General features: G+C 49.1%; 1 protein-coding gene across 4 annotated transcripts in view; it reads right to left on the reverse strand.

The window, feature by feature from the left end:
* Kdm3 (Lysine demethylase 3) overlaps positions 1-14,359 on the reverse strand; it is a 577,918-nt gene that overhangs the window by 439,039 nt on the left and 124,520 nt on the right. For all 4 annotated transcript variants that reach the window (XM_033473464.2, XM_033473465.2, XM_033473466.2 and 1 more), the window contains exon 6: positions 13,309-13,397. In XM_033473464.2, coding sequence (XP_033329355.2) covers positions 13,309-13,397 — 89 coding nt within the window. The remainder of the gene's footprint in view (positions 1-13,308; positions 13,398-14,359) is intronic.

A 14,359-nucleotide genomic window follows, 5' to 3' on the forward strand; every position in this document is an offset into this window, starting at 1 on the left:
ACTTCCCGCAGGAAGCAACTGTGTTGCTCAGGAAACGAGGAGTCGGTCGCGTTAACGTACGATCTTGGGAAAAAGCGAGGGAACTGAACGCGGGAATCGACCCCGGGACGAGCCCTCGCCTCACAGTCGATCGACCTCCTCGCACCTCCACGGAAGGAACCCTGCCGACTCCCCAATCCTCCGTAATACACGTTGTTCTCGAAGGGAGGGGTGGGAGGTCCCGATCCCCGCATCAATTAATACGACAGAGCCAACGATCGTCGCAAGAAAATCGCAACTTCCGCGTATTCGAAGGTGTCCGATCGATCGGACGGCTCGCCGGCGTCGATCGTCAGCGAATTCCAGCAGCGCGGAAACAAATATTTCCAGGCTGCTCGAGCCTCGGGGATAATTTATTCGCGAACGTGGTCGGCCGTGGAGCGGCGCGAGGGCGCGCGGCGGGCGGAGGGGTCGCGCGGCGCGTCCAAACGGTATCGCGCAATTAATTTACATGCCATTTTCTACCCGGCCATTTCCATCGGACGCCCCCCCCGCTCTTCTTCTCTTTCTCCTCTTTTTACTTTTTTTTATCTCTCGCCCTCTTGTATCGAGGAATTTAATGAATCACCATCCCCTTCCCCGCGACGACCGGCCTTTACCGTAATATCTTCGATCTTAATGGCGAAAAGCGCGCGGAGGGGGTGAGTTAGTTCTTCCGGATCCGTCGTCCGATTAAACTTTCATGAAACTTCTGATGCAAATTTAATTACCGCGAAATTGAGTCGCGCACAAAGGAGCGGCGCATCCGTACCTGCCCCCGTTTGATCGATTCCTGAGGAATTCCGGAGCACGAGTGGCGCGCGACCGACGACGCATCGCGCCGCGCCGGCCGCGACTTCGCTCGGTAACCGGTAATTACCGTCTGAAAGTGGCGAGAGGAGAGAAACCAAGAGAGAGAAAGAGAGAGAGATCGAGAGAGAAAGAGAGAGAGAGAGGGAGGAGGGAAAGCGCTGTCCATGGAGCTCGCAGACGAATCGATACGATCCACTACACTCGCCGGACCGTAGAACGAGCTATTAATAAGCGGAAGTATTTCCGTCGATACGGAATAAATGGACAGCTCCGGCCGGCGGCTCCTGGACGGGCTCGTTAACGATCCCTGGGCCGGCCGACGAGCCCGGTCCGCGCGATCCCTCGCGTGCACCGCTCTCCGGACGTCTGACCAGACGTCCGTCCCGCAGCGGATCGCGGTCCGGTCGCGCCCTAACGTAAACAGTCGGAAACGCGAGACGGTTCCGGGATGGGGAGGGGAGAACAGGGGTCTGTGAGGCATCGCGAAGAGCGCGGGCGGGAGACAGAGAGAAAGGGTTGCGTGTGCTCCAGTGTCCCCGAGCTCGCCTGGACAACGAAATGGAACGGAACGAGAGCGGAACGGAGCGGCGCCGGCAGGCCGCCGGCACGCAGCAAGGTCTCGAGGATCCCCCCTTACCCCCGCGCGCGAGCCGCGGGGCCAGCACCGGTCGCGAAACCCGCCGGAATTCCGGATAGTTCGGCAAACGAAATTAACCAATTTGCAGGCCGATGTTTTGCGTTAGCTCCGGCCGGGCAGGGATGTGTTTCGCGCCAACCACCAGCCGCGGCCCCCACTATCGGCCCGCGCCCCACCAGCCTGACCTGCCCGAGAATCAATACAGCTACCGACCGCCGCCCCAACCCCCATCCGCAGCCCAAACCACTCTCCTCTCCTGCCCCACCTACTTTCCACGCTACGCACCCCCTTTCGCCCTTTCGCCATTCTCGAGTGCCGATTCCCATTCTGGGTTCGCAGCTACGTCCCCCCTCCGCCCACCTACCCATCCCGTTCCCTGCCCGTTTCTCTTTCTGCCACTCTAACCCCCAGGCCTGCATTCTCCCCTCCCGAGGCCGGCCGCGTCCTTCTCGTTCCGTTTTGTTCCGTTCCGGTCTCTCTCTATCCCCTCTCTCTGTCTTGTTCTCTCTCTCTGCGTCTGTTCGCAGCCAGTCTCTCCTCCGGCCACCGAGCAACCCCTTCTGGTCCTCCCACGTGCCACGAGGCTCTCGCTCGTTTTCTTCGGGCTGGCTGCCGCCGGTGCAGACTCGGCCAACCACCCCTATTGGCTGAACGACCCTCTAAAGCGGCTAGATATCCAGGCAAGTATAAAGATGAGACCAGGCCGATGAAAATGCCGGGAGGGGGGTGGGGACCGGAGCCGGCAGCCTCTCCGGACTTAACCCGCCCGGCCGAGGGGTTGGACGCCGCCGCTACCGCCGCCTGGATGGTTCGATAGATCCCCGTCGAGGACGGGGGAGGGAGGGAGGGGGGAGGAGGAACACCGGCAGAAACAAGAGGAAGTTTACGAGTCCAACATTCCCGGTGAACTTGAGCGAGTCCCGGCGAGATTGGCGGACGGCCAACCCCCTCGCCGTCGTCACCGCCACCGCCACCGCCACCACGCCGGGGTGTTTGCCCGATATTTACATTCGAATGGATCGACCTGTCCGCGGACGGTATTTCGGGGCTCGGCTGTTGCGACGTCTGGCTTTCGGCGCGCTTCGACGCCGAGCCGAGCCGAGCCGAGCCGCGCCGCGTCGCGCAGGCATTCGCGAGAGCGAGCGTTAATCGAACCCGCCACCCACGCCACCCCGCTGCCGCCGGAAAACATTGTTCCGACGATACTGCGATCGTTGTTTCTACTCGAAACTGCCAGCCGCTCGGACGCGGGGCAACGCGGCGAGCTACGGGAACGCGCTCGCGACACGCCTACCGGAAGCGCGAGCACGCGGAGACGGGGGTGTTTCTACCCCCCGACGCAGCGCGGCGGCAAGTTATTTATTATTGCTGTGTCTTAAAGCGCCGTGTTTTCGGAGTTATTCGGAGCCGAGTCGACGCGACAAACTGGATTAGAACGTTAAATCGTGGCGCGGGTGCTTTCCTTTAAAGTCGGAGCATTTTTCGCGGAACAAGCGGCCCGGATTTTGCGATTTTACGAAACCATGGCGGAGCTCTCTTCGGGCGGAGGATGTCTATTTTAAAGTGCGTATTTCCAGCTTCGATCGAAGCCCTCGAGCGTTCGAAAGATCCCGCGGGAACGAGATCTGAATTTAATTCGAATTTTCTTCTTACAGCAGAGTTATCTTTTAGTAAACAAGTCATTAGGATTGCTCGATTTTTCGAGCCGATTTTGAGGTTGCTTTTTCGTTGAATGTTGACCTCCCTTAATCCTTTGGAGTCTGATTTATTTTTCGTTAATTTGTGTTGTGTCGTAAGTCGAGAAATGTTGATTTTATTAGTGTATCCCTTTTGGACGCTAAGGGCTGAAATATACAGTGGCCCACAAAAGTGTTCGTAGACCTTTTAAAACATAATAACTTTTTTAAGGCTGGACTAAGTGACTTGAATTTTTGTTTTGATGATAGAGGGACTAGTATACTAGACAGTGACTAAAATGTCTTTTCTTTTAGATTTTGCTATTATTTGGAGTAACAGTAAAAAGAAATAGAAAACTCTCATTCTTTAACTTTTTTCTATCTGAGCCTATAACGAAAATTTGAAATATGTCTTTCGTAGATCTCGGTGTAATTTATATGGAAACTGAAAATTTTATCGAAATCGGTTCACGTTGTCACGAGTTACAACAAATTAAAGATAGCGAAAATCGCAGTTTTGTCACGATTTTCATAAAAAACTGTAAGAAGTCTGCAGTTTTTTGAATCTTTCAACGCCTGTAACTCTGGGTTAACCGATTTTGATCAAACTTTCAGCACACATACAAGCTACCGAGATCTACAAAATGCATTTCTTAAAGTTTCGTTATAGGCTCGTGCAAAAAAGTTAAAAAACGAGGGTATTTTTTCTTTTCTTCTTTTTATCATTCCAAATAACAGCAAAATTAAAAGCCAACATTTCAATCATTTCCTAGCTTAGATTAGTCCAACTACCATCTACAAAAAAGTTCAACTCACTCTGTCCAGTTTCAAAAAAGTTATCGCGTTTTAATCGGTGCACGAACACTTTTGCAGACAACTGTACGTGTCCCATCGGTCACATGTAAACAAATATGCGCGCGATACGCAATTTAACCAAGACTGGTAATATTCGTGAGTCATGGAAGAACGAGATTCGTTTCTCCCAACAGACATACAAAACACATAGGCGAAACACAAAGGGATAAAGTCTTCAGGACCCGAGCTTTCACACAGATTCAAGCTTTAATCCAAGCTGGACAAAGTCGGCAATCTCCCGCGGAGCAGAAATCAGCATCCGCAGGGACGTAATACAAATCCAGGTGTGTTAGAATTGTTGTGGGAGCGGCGGCGGCTGTTCCAGAAACCCCGAAGTGTCGCGGATGTTCCTCGTTACCCGAGCCTGCCGGGTCTATTCTAACCCGAGACTCTTTTGTCATCGTCTCCCGATTAGGAGAACAGGTGGGACCGGTTCCGAGGCGGCAGGGGCTCGCCTCGCCGCTCGTGGCGGGGAACGCGTTTAATTGACGGCTCGACCCGCGAGGCTCCTTTTTAAAGAAGCTGTTCGTGAATTTAATGAGAAACACGAGGAGAGCGCGGCGACGCGAGGCGACGCGACGTCATGGGGGAACTACCAATCTCCCTCGGCTTCTCTCGTCGCTGGAATGCCTGGCGCTCCCGTGGAGCGAGCTCCTTCGCGGGCCTCGATATCGTTAGGGGATCCCATGGCGTGGAACACGGAAGCGCGAAGAGAGCCCGCGTAATTGAAGAAAAATGAGACGGCGCGGCGCGTCGCGGAGCGAAGCGGAGCAGAGCGTAGCGCGAATTTTTGCCCCTCGCCCCTCGCGAGACCGAACGTCGACGTCGACTCCGACGTTTCTGCTGGAAGTTTCTAATTCCGTCGTCGATCGAAATGGAACCGTTCGAATTAAATGACTGTCACTTCCCGAAATTGTCGCGGATAAAACGCCCGATCTGCCAGCGACGTTTTCATTCTCTCTCTCTCTCTCTCTCTCTCTCTCTCTCCTTCTCTCTCTCTCTCTCCTTCTATCTCTTTCTCTTTCTCTCTCTCTCTCTCTCTCTCTCTCTCTCTCTACATATTAAAACAATTCTGTTCAATTATACTTCAATAAACGTCTGTAAAAGTTTCGCCCGCGGGATATCACGATTAATTCTTGATAGGAATTAACGTCAATTCCGCCACTCGTTTATTTGGCTATTTCTGTAACCCGTTATATCTGCTTTCGAGAGCACCGAACCAATTTAACTCGGTTTAATCGCCGACCGCTTCTCGGCTATCCGCGTCTCAAACTTAACCCTGTTCCGTCCCCGGCGTCAATCTCATGCTATTTTCAAGTTCCGCGTTATTCCGGAAATTTTTAGGAAACTTCATCTGAGACTTCATTGACTTTTACATTTTTTAACACGATATATAATATTATCGTATAATATTATTAGTGAGAAAAGACGGTACAGGGTGTCCCGAAAATGTCTCGCAATACGGAAATGGCAGATTCCTGGGGTCATTCGAAGCAACTTTTTCCTTAGCGAAAATGCAATCCGCGGCTTCGTTTACGAGTTATCAACGAAAAACGGCGACCAATGAGAGGCGAGCTCGGCTGACGCTCCGCCCTTTCGGCTAACGCCGCGTCGCGTTGGTCGTTTGACGCAGTGGCAGTGGTCGCGAGGGCGTGGCGTCAGCCGTACGCGATCTCTCATTGGTCACTGTTTTTCGTTAATAACTCGTAAACGAAGCCGCGGATTGCATTTTCGCTAAGGAAAAAGTTACTTCAAATGGCCTCGGGGACCTCCTATTTCCAGATTGGGACATCCAGTTTTGGGACACCTTGTATAATGTGAACCCTGTATACATATAAAGATGTGAGAATAATTGTTACGAAAAGGGCATCCTGTGTCAATTCACGAGCAGAAGATGACATGTCACCTCTCTTATTGTCGGAAAAATACCTGAAAGATGCAGGGAGCTCGAATCGCGTATTTCGGAAGAATTTTGGACGAATGGGAACGATAACAAACGCGTGAAAACTTGAACGATGAGTTAAATAAATAAATGCGCCGTTCGTCTTGAAAGTGGTCTAAGTTTATTTATTCTAAAATCCAGAGATTTTTTTAAGAATTTTACGTTATAATCAATTAAAAAGTATTGTTAACTGATAACATCGTAGTATAATGTCTTCGCATTTCTAAGTTTATGTAAACGAAATTATATATAATTTCGCTGAAACTAAATTATATATAACGTAGAAATGTAAATATTAACCCTTTGCACTCGAGGCCGAATTAACGCAAAATTTAATATAGCTTTTCCGACTCACGGTTTTTCCATTTTATATGACCTAGTGCATTTTATGCACATGAAATTGAATATTGTGACCAAGTTACGCTTTCAACAGCTTTTTAAATATAAATAAATTTAATTAACAAAATTATTTTCAGACGTGACACAACAATTTTTAATAGCACCTTGAAGTCATCACTCGAGTGCAAAGGGTTAACCCTTCGCATTCGATGCCATTTTAGCTCTAAATCCAAAATAGTTTCGGACGACTTATAATTATCGTTATATTATATTATCTAATAATAATAATAATATTATTATATTATTATTATATTATATTATATTATTATAATTATTTATGTGATTTATCGGTGCAAACTGAGTCTATATAACAATTATATCTATATAACAATTTGTTTAAAAACAAGCAAACTTGATAACGTAATCATTATTTCAGAACGTCGTATAAAAATCTTGAGCGACGCCTCAGAGTCTCCACTCGAGTGCAAAGAATTAAAAATAGCTGGCTCGACGTTTTCGGAAAATGGACTCGGGCAACGTTCAAAACGAACGATTCATGTGAATAAATAAACGAAAAAACAACCACGCTAGAAAACGTAACGAATAGTTTCCCCGGAGGAGGATCGAAATTGGCACGGTCGTCAGCTTCGCGTCCGCGGGACAAAAGAAGGCGAACCGATTATCCGCGCGAGGAAATCCTTATCGCGAGGCTCCGCGTTATCTCGGATCTCGGTCACGTGGATCACCGGGGGAAGAAGCTGCCGGTTATCGGTCCCCGATCCCGCGGAGGCGTGCGCGTGATTTCGCGCGGATTCGCCGTCGAGAGAAGCGTGTCGACGACGCGCATTCCGTGCAACGGGGACGGCGCGCGGATTCCGTGCGACGGTTTAAAGCGATTCTAATGGTCGTTTCGAGGGATCGTCTCGGGGCCTGGAACGAGGCTGATGATCGGGGGAGCAGCGAGTTCCATTACGGGCGTGTACTCGTTGGCTTAATCCCTTTCGGCGAGTTTTCGAACTCGTCTAAGCCGGCTCCGGAAACTTGCCGACTTAGAGCTCGTCGGAGCCAAGTATCCGCGAGTCACGAATTCCGCGAACTTTCCGGGCCGAGGCTTCCGGAACGGGCTCGCTGCAGACTTCGCAACAGTCTGGAACGCCAGACGATCCCGCGGCGCTCTGGATCCTCCGGCGTAGATCGATCATTTCGTCGACAGGACCGAGGATCGTAGCGCCGACGTTTTCCAACTACGGCGGCGATAAAGAAACGAGGCAATTTTGAGGGCTCGCGCGAAAACTGCAGGGCTTCGCAACAACAATCTTGGATGCAGGATGATCGAACGGGAGACTGGGATCGGAGTTATAGTTGACTGTTACTCGAATTCTTTCGAATAGATGTGCGGTAAATTTATTCCGATTGAACATGCAAACAAATATGAACAATTTGGGAACAGGAGACGCGACTATAGTTGACGACTATAAAAATGAACTGCGAGGCTCTGATAATCGTATCTCCTCTTTAGAAATTTTCTATTCTTCTTTATACAAGAATAACAATGCCAATGATTATTGATCGCCTGTTTTACGTAATTTTTTGTGCACACATGTGTGCGTTTCAAATGTGAATCCTGGGATGTGCGGTGACTGGCTTTGTATCCGGAGGAAGATTATTTAGTTATGCATAGAAGATAATTGTAAAAATTAACGCGAAAGAAATTAGTCGATGATCTATGGAAAAACGCTATAGTTTATAATGTGTATTCAATTGTATTCAATTTCATTTGATTTGTATTCAAATCAATTCAATTGTTGAATTGTATTCAAATCAAATGAATTGTAGAATTGTATTCAAATCAAACCAATTGTTGAATCATGTTCAAATCAAATCAGTTGTCGAGTTGTATTCAAATCAAATCAATTGCTGAGTTGTATTCAAATCAAATCAATTGTTGAATTGTGTTCAAATCAAATCAATTATTGGATTGTATTGAAATCAAATGAATTATTGAGTTGTATTCAAATCAAATGAATTGTCGAGTTGTATTCAACTCAAATCATCTGTTGAGTTGTATTCAACTCAATTTCTAGTACAACCAAATTCTTAATCGAACAACGAATAACTTTTCATTAAAACGAATTTCTATTCAGATATCCAGCGATCGATTCGGTTGGCTATTGATTCGATAATATCGACTCGAATGTAGCTCGACAGACATTCAAACATTGCGCCACCGCGCCTGGAACATTGGCCTAGATCGTCGATTCCATCGGAAACCGGAAACCCGGCGTGAAAATCCTGGAACTCAGCGAGGACTCGAACTAGCTGGATTCCGTCCGGCGAAGGTCGCGGAAGAAAGTAATTTTAAGGGCTGGTCCGGCGACTACCGGTCGGTCTAATGGCGACCCCCGGCGTAGGAATACCGCGCGGAAAATGATTTATGAAGAACCAGAACCGGTTTTCGGGACAGTGGAGGGAGGGGGCGGAGGGAGGAAGCGGACGGCTTCTCTCGCATTAACGAGATTGTAAGGTCGACGGATGGAGCCCGGAGTTGTTCGCGGAACTTTCCTCTCCGGGCACGAAGAAATTTCGAAGAAGGAATAACTCTTCCTGCAGACGCCGGGTAACCCCGGCCACGTCGGATTCCAAACTTTCCCGGAATTACTCGCTAACGATAGAAAGTTTCGAGTCGTCGAAGCGGCGGGCCTCGGGCCAACCGGGGTTAACGCTTCAGTCTTGTCCCGGCCGAGACGCGGCAACTTCGAAAAGTGACTTCTGATTACCATTTCCGGGAGCCGGATCGAACTGTTTCGCCCATCCGACCAGCCCTCGGCCGCCGGCTGGACCGTGAACGCGAGTGGCCTCGCGATTAGAGCTCGCTCGGACGCGACCGTCTCTAAGCGACAGCTCCGCGTCGGCGAGGAATAATTTTCCCGGACCTCCGACCCGGGCATTTTCGACGTCGAAACGAACGAAATAGGCTTTACAGCGCTTTCAGCGGGACACTTTTATTTTTGATAAATATTCCATGTCCGGCCGGCGGCAGGGATAATCCACTTAAACGGGAACCTCGGCGCGCTTGTCTTTTTAGATCTCTTTTTTTAAATCGCGGCGATACTCGGTTACACCGCGGATTTTCGCGCGTGTAAAAGTTGGCAGCGAGCAATTTGCAAGGCGGAAAAATTCCCGAGGAATTTGCATGAAGAGCCGCGGTCGATTTAACATTTTTCCGCGGGTTCCGCAAGACCGGCTCTGCCCGGCCTACGAGCGCGCGGCGGATAGCGTGTTCGAGCTTTCCAGCAGAAAATGAGGAGTCAAAGATCGCCCATCTGGCGGGAGGCGGAGCCCCGCTTATCGCGAGGAATCTCTAAATAAATAAATAAGGAAGCGCTCTCGGCGGAGCCCGTTCGGCTAGCTCGTTAAAGAGCTCCGCGAGCATGCCGGGGCTTGTCTGGTGCGTTCGATTACCGTCTCGCCAGGAAATCGAGCGAGGAGGACACGAAGAAGGTGGGGCAATCGTGTTCACGAGGAACGGAAGTCGGCCGCCAAGGTAGCAACGGACTCCGCTCCCGATTCCTGTAAAGCTCGAGGGTGCCGCAAACACGACTTTATTGATTCCCCGGTTTAAAGGGAAGCTTCTGGTCCGATCGGGCCGCGTCGCGGCGCTTCGATTTACCCCTTTCGCTGCTACGGGCCACTATAGTGGCCCTCCGTAAGATGCCACTGAGGTACTACGGGCCACTATAGTGGCCCTCCATAAGATGTCACTGAGGTACTACGGGCCACTATAGTGGCCCTCTATAAGATGCCACTGAGGTACTATGGGCCACTATAGTGGCCCTCTATAAGATGCCACTGAGGTACCACGGGCCACTATAGTGGCCCTCCGTAAGATGCCTCTGAGGTATTACGGGCCACTATAGTGGCCCACCATAAGATGCCACTGAGGTACTAAGGGCCACTATAGTGGCCCTCCATAAGATTGCACTGAAGTACCACGGGCCACTATAGTGGCCCTCCGTAAGATGCCACTGAGGTACTACGGACCACTATAGTGGCCTTCCATAAAATGCCACTGAGGTACTACGGGCCACTATAGTGGCCCTCCGTAAGATGCCACTGAGGTACTAAGGGCCAATATAATGGCCCTCTATATGATGCCACTGAGGTACTAAGGGCCACTATAGTGGCCCACGATAAGATGCCACCGAGGTACTACGGTCCACTATAGTGGCCCTCCATAAGATTCCACTGAGGTACTACGGGCCACTATAGTGGCCCTCTATAAGATGCCACTGAGGTACTACGGGCCACTATAGTGGCCCTCATAAGATTGCACTGAAGTACCACGGGCCACTATAGTGGCCCTCCATAAGACGCATTATATTGTACAATGTTTTATTTCCTCTCATACTGTAAATTAAAGAGCGCATGCTAAGACGTTATAAATACCCTGGAATACCCTTTATTTATAAATACCCTTTGGAGAAAAATTTTTTCGTTCGAAAACATTCAATCAGCTTAGTTTCTCCGCTGCGGTACTGACGGTCTGCGTCGCGTAGCGCGCAATGATGTCGCGGCGCTCCGTTCAGCGGAAGTACCGCGGCGGAGAAACCGCCCGTAGCGAAAGGGTTACGCGCGGAGCGTCTCCGTCGCACCTTTTCCCGGGCCACTCGAGATTCCCCGCGGCTCGCGTTTGCTTATCTCGCCGGACAGATAACCGTTATCTGCCGGGAATGCAAAGGCGAGCCGGCCTCGGCTCGCGGCGACCGACGATAAGGTGATAACGAGCGGCTCGATGCGCCGAAAGTTGCCTCGCTCGTTATCTTACGGATGTGAACGCGGACTCGCCAAGGACGCGCCAATTCTTTCCAGCCGAGGACACCGCGCTGAATTCGAACTGCCACGCGGGACACCGGTCGCGTATAACTTTGCCACGGATATAGACGGCGCGCGGTCGGACAGCTGCCGACTTTGTTCGCAAAGTCACGAAAAAGTCGGCAACTTTCAAGACAAATTGCTTCGGAAATAGTTCGACGGTGGCTGGCGGCCGAGGCGCTGATCCCTCCTCGCTTTCTTTGGAATTCGTTATGCCAATCGGTCACGGCGATCAATTAACTATTTAGTCCGCCGCGATCGGTTATCCGTCGCCTTCGCGGCGAATCGCTCGTCGCGACGATTCCGCCGGTCGAACAATTCGACGATCAATGATCCACTGTTGTAACTCGTCGCAACTAATTTATAGTATTAGCTTGGTTATCGATAAGCACTCGCGCCAGATTTTGCAGCGCTACAGTAATGTCTCTCTAATTGACGCCCAGATTGACCACAAAAATGGACAATTTGGGAAGAGCAGGTACGATTATTCAAGCCTTGCAATTTATTTTTATAGTTATAAATTGTCCACAATTGTTTACAATTGTTGACAATTCGTAACTATAAAAATGAACCTCAAGGATCGAATTTCTCCTCTTCCCAAATTATCCACTTTTGTGCACAATCTAAGCGTCAATTAGGAAAGAATTTACTGTACAATCGGCAACTACAAAAATGAATCGCGAGTCTCGAATAATCGTGTCTCATCTTCTTAAATTGTCCATTTTCGTGCACAATCCGAGGCGTCAATTAGAGAGAATTTACTGTACAGTAATGTCTCCCTTACTGACGCCCAGATTGTGCACAAAAACGGACAATTTGGGAAGCGGAGATGCGATTATCAGAATCTTGCGCCTCTATTTTACAATTATTGACAATCAGTAACTATAAGAACGAGCCACAAGGCTCGAATAATCGTGTCTCCTCTTCCCAAATTGTCCATTTTTGTGCACAATCTAAGCGTCAATTAGGAAAGAATTTACTACATAATTGTTAACAATCGGCAACTACAAAAATGAACCGCGAGGCTCGAATAATCGTGTCTCACCTTCTCAAATTGTCCATTTTTGTGCACAATCCGAGGCGTCAATTAGAGAGAATATACTGTACAGTAATCTCTTCCTTACTGCCGCCCATATTGTGCACAAAAACGGACAATTTGGGAAGCGGAGATGCGATTATCAGAATCTTGCGTCTCTTTTTTACAATTATTGACAATCGGTACCTATAAAAACGAGCCACAAGGCTCGAATAATCGTGTCTCCTCTTCCCAAATTGTCCATTTTTGTGCACAATCTAAGCGTCAATTAGGAAAGAATTTACTACATAATTGTTAACAATCGGCAACTACAAAAATGAACCGCGAGTCTCGAATAATCGTGTCTCATCTTCCCAGATTGTCCATTTTCGTGCGCCATTTGAGCGCGAATTAAGGAGAAATTACTGTTGTCGCAGTTTATAGAAGAGAATAAGTTTACGGAAGAAGACAAGTTTCTAGAAGGAAATAAGTTTATACAGAGAAGAACACGCGGAACGAAGGGATCGCAGAAGGATCGCGAAGTGATCGCGAAGGGATCGCGGAAGGATCGCGATCACCGAGCGGAATCGGTTTCGGAGCGACAGAACAATCGAATTTCCTCCGTCGCTGGCGAAGATACGGGCTCGCGCGTATCGCCGGGCTGACCGAAGCGTATTTAAAGCAATCTCCGCTCGGGTTACATGTTTGCTCCGACGAGGTTATCGCCGCGGCTGGATTCGTGACTGGAAACCCGGTCCGGTCCGATCGTCGATGGAAGTTGCGAAACGCGACGTCACGATCCCCGGCAGGCATTAATCAAGCTAACGGTGCCGGTCCGGGATCATCTCGCTCGCTCGCTCGCTCGCTCCTCGTCGGCTCTCGTTCCCGTCGCGTCGTTTTCGCGGAGTTTCTCGCCGGTCTGCCGTTCGCGCGAACACATCGCTTTCCATGATTCCTCGGGCGAACAGCCGAGAGACGGCGGGGAAAAGAGAGAGAAAGAGAGAGAGAGAGAGAGAGAGAGGGAGAGGGAGAGGGAGAGAGAGCGCTCGAGCGCACGCGCAAAAATGTCTGACACGCTGCTCGTTTATTATCGTAAACTACATGGCGATTTAATAATAGAACGGAATTGAATTTCACTCACCACGACGAGCGCGTGCGTCAGAGCAGTCGATGACCTCGACCTCCTCGGTGTCATGCCGACGACCTCGCCTCTCATGATGCTCTCGACCACTGCGGAAAAGAGTTTCCTTCGCATTAAAACGGGGAAACGATTTGCTGCGTCAGAATTATTTCAATTATGCCGATCGATCTCTGCGAAATTCGTCGATGATAATATTTTTCGAACAGCCCTGAATCTGAATTGTTAGGTATTTATTTATCGGTGTTAATGCTATCTTTCGCGTAGATTGTGGATTCTGATCTCTATGTTGCGCCAGTCTGATGCGTTTCTGCGCGAAGCGGACGTAAAACGCGCCGCGGACAGCGTTTCATCAGCCGCGAACGGTGCAACGAATTTTACGCGTCGGTGCGCGAAAGTCTCGCTTTTTGACGTTCGATCGAACAGCTTGCGAATTAACCTATCGAAACGCGTGTTCAATTTGAACGCGATCGCGTCTCGCTGCCAGGAAGAATCAACGTTTTACTGAAACTATGCGAGACGCGCGAGAGTTTAGGCACGCTTTTAGGCCGGATTTTTCAAGCTAGGCGCAGTAGAAACGGCTGGCAATGGTCGGACATGCTAATCTAGTATTGCCGGGCTGCGATAGACTTAACCCTTTGCACTCGAAACTATTTCAACTGTAAATCTAAAATAATTTTTCTGATCTATAGTATTATATTTTCGTTTTATATGACAAAGTGCATTTTGTGCACGCGAAATTGAGTCTTGCGACTTACACAACGGTTACACTTTTGACAATTTTTTCAAATCTAAACTTTGTTAATGTAAAAATTATCTTGGAACGTGATATAACAAATTTCAGTGGTGACTCTGAGGCACCACTTGAGTGCAAAGGGTTAAATGCGATCTTTTCGTAAACAGACCTGAGCGTATTTTGCTTGAAATGAAAGCAAGGAATAAGTATTTGAAATATTTAGAGAATATGACGAAAGAAATAATACGTAAAATAATATACAACGAGGAAATGTTTTTGTAAGAAATTATCACGTGAATTTGCTTCGAGCTAAATTTT

The sequence above is a fragment of the Megalopta genalis genome, chromosome 3, assembly GCF_051020955.1.
Source record: "Megalopta genalis isolate 19385.01 chromosome 3, iyMegGena1_principal, whole genome shotgun sequence".
Classification (NCBI taxonomy): Eukaryota; Metazoa; Arthropoda; class Insecta; order Hymenoptera; family Halictidae; genus Megalopta; species Megalopta genalis.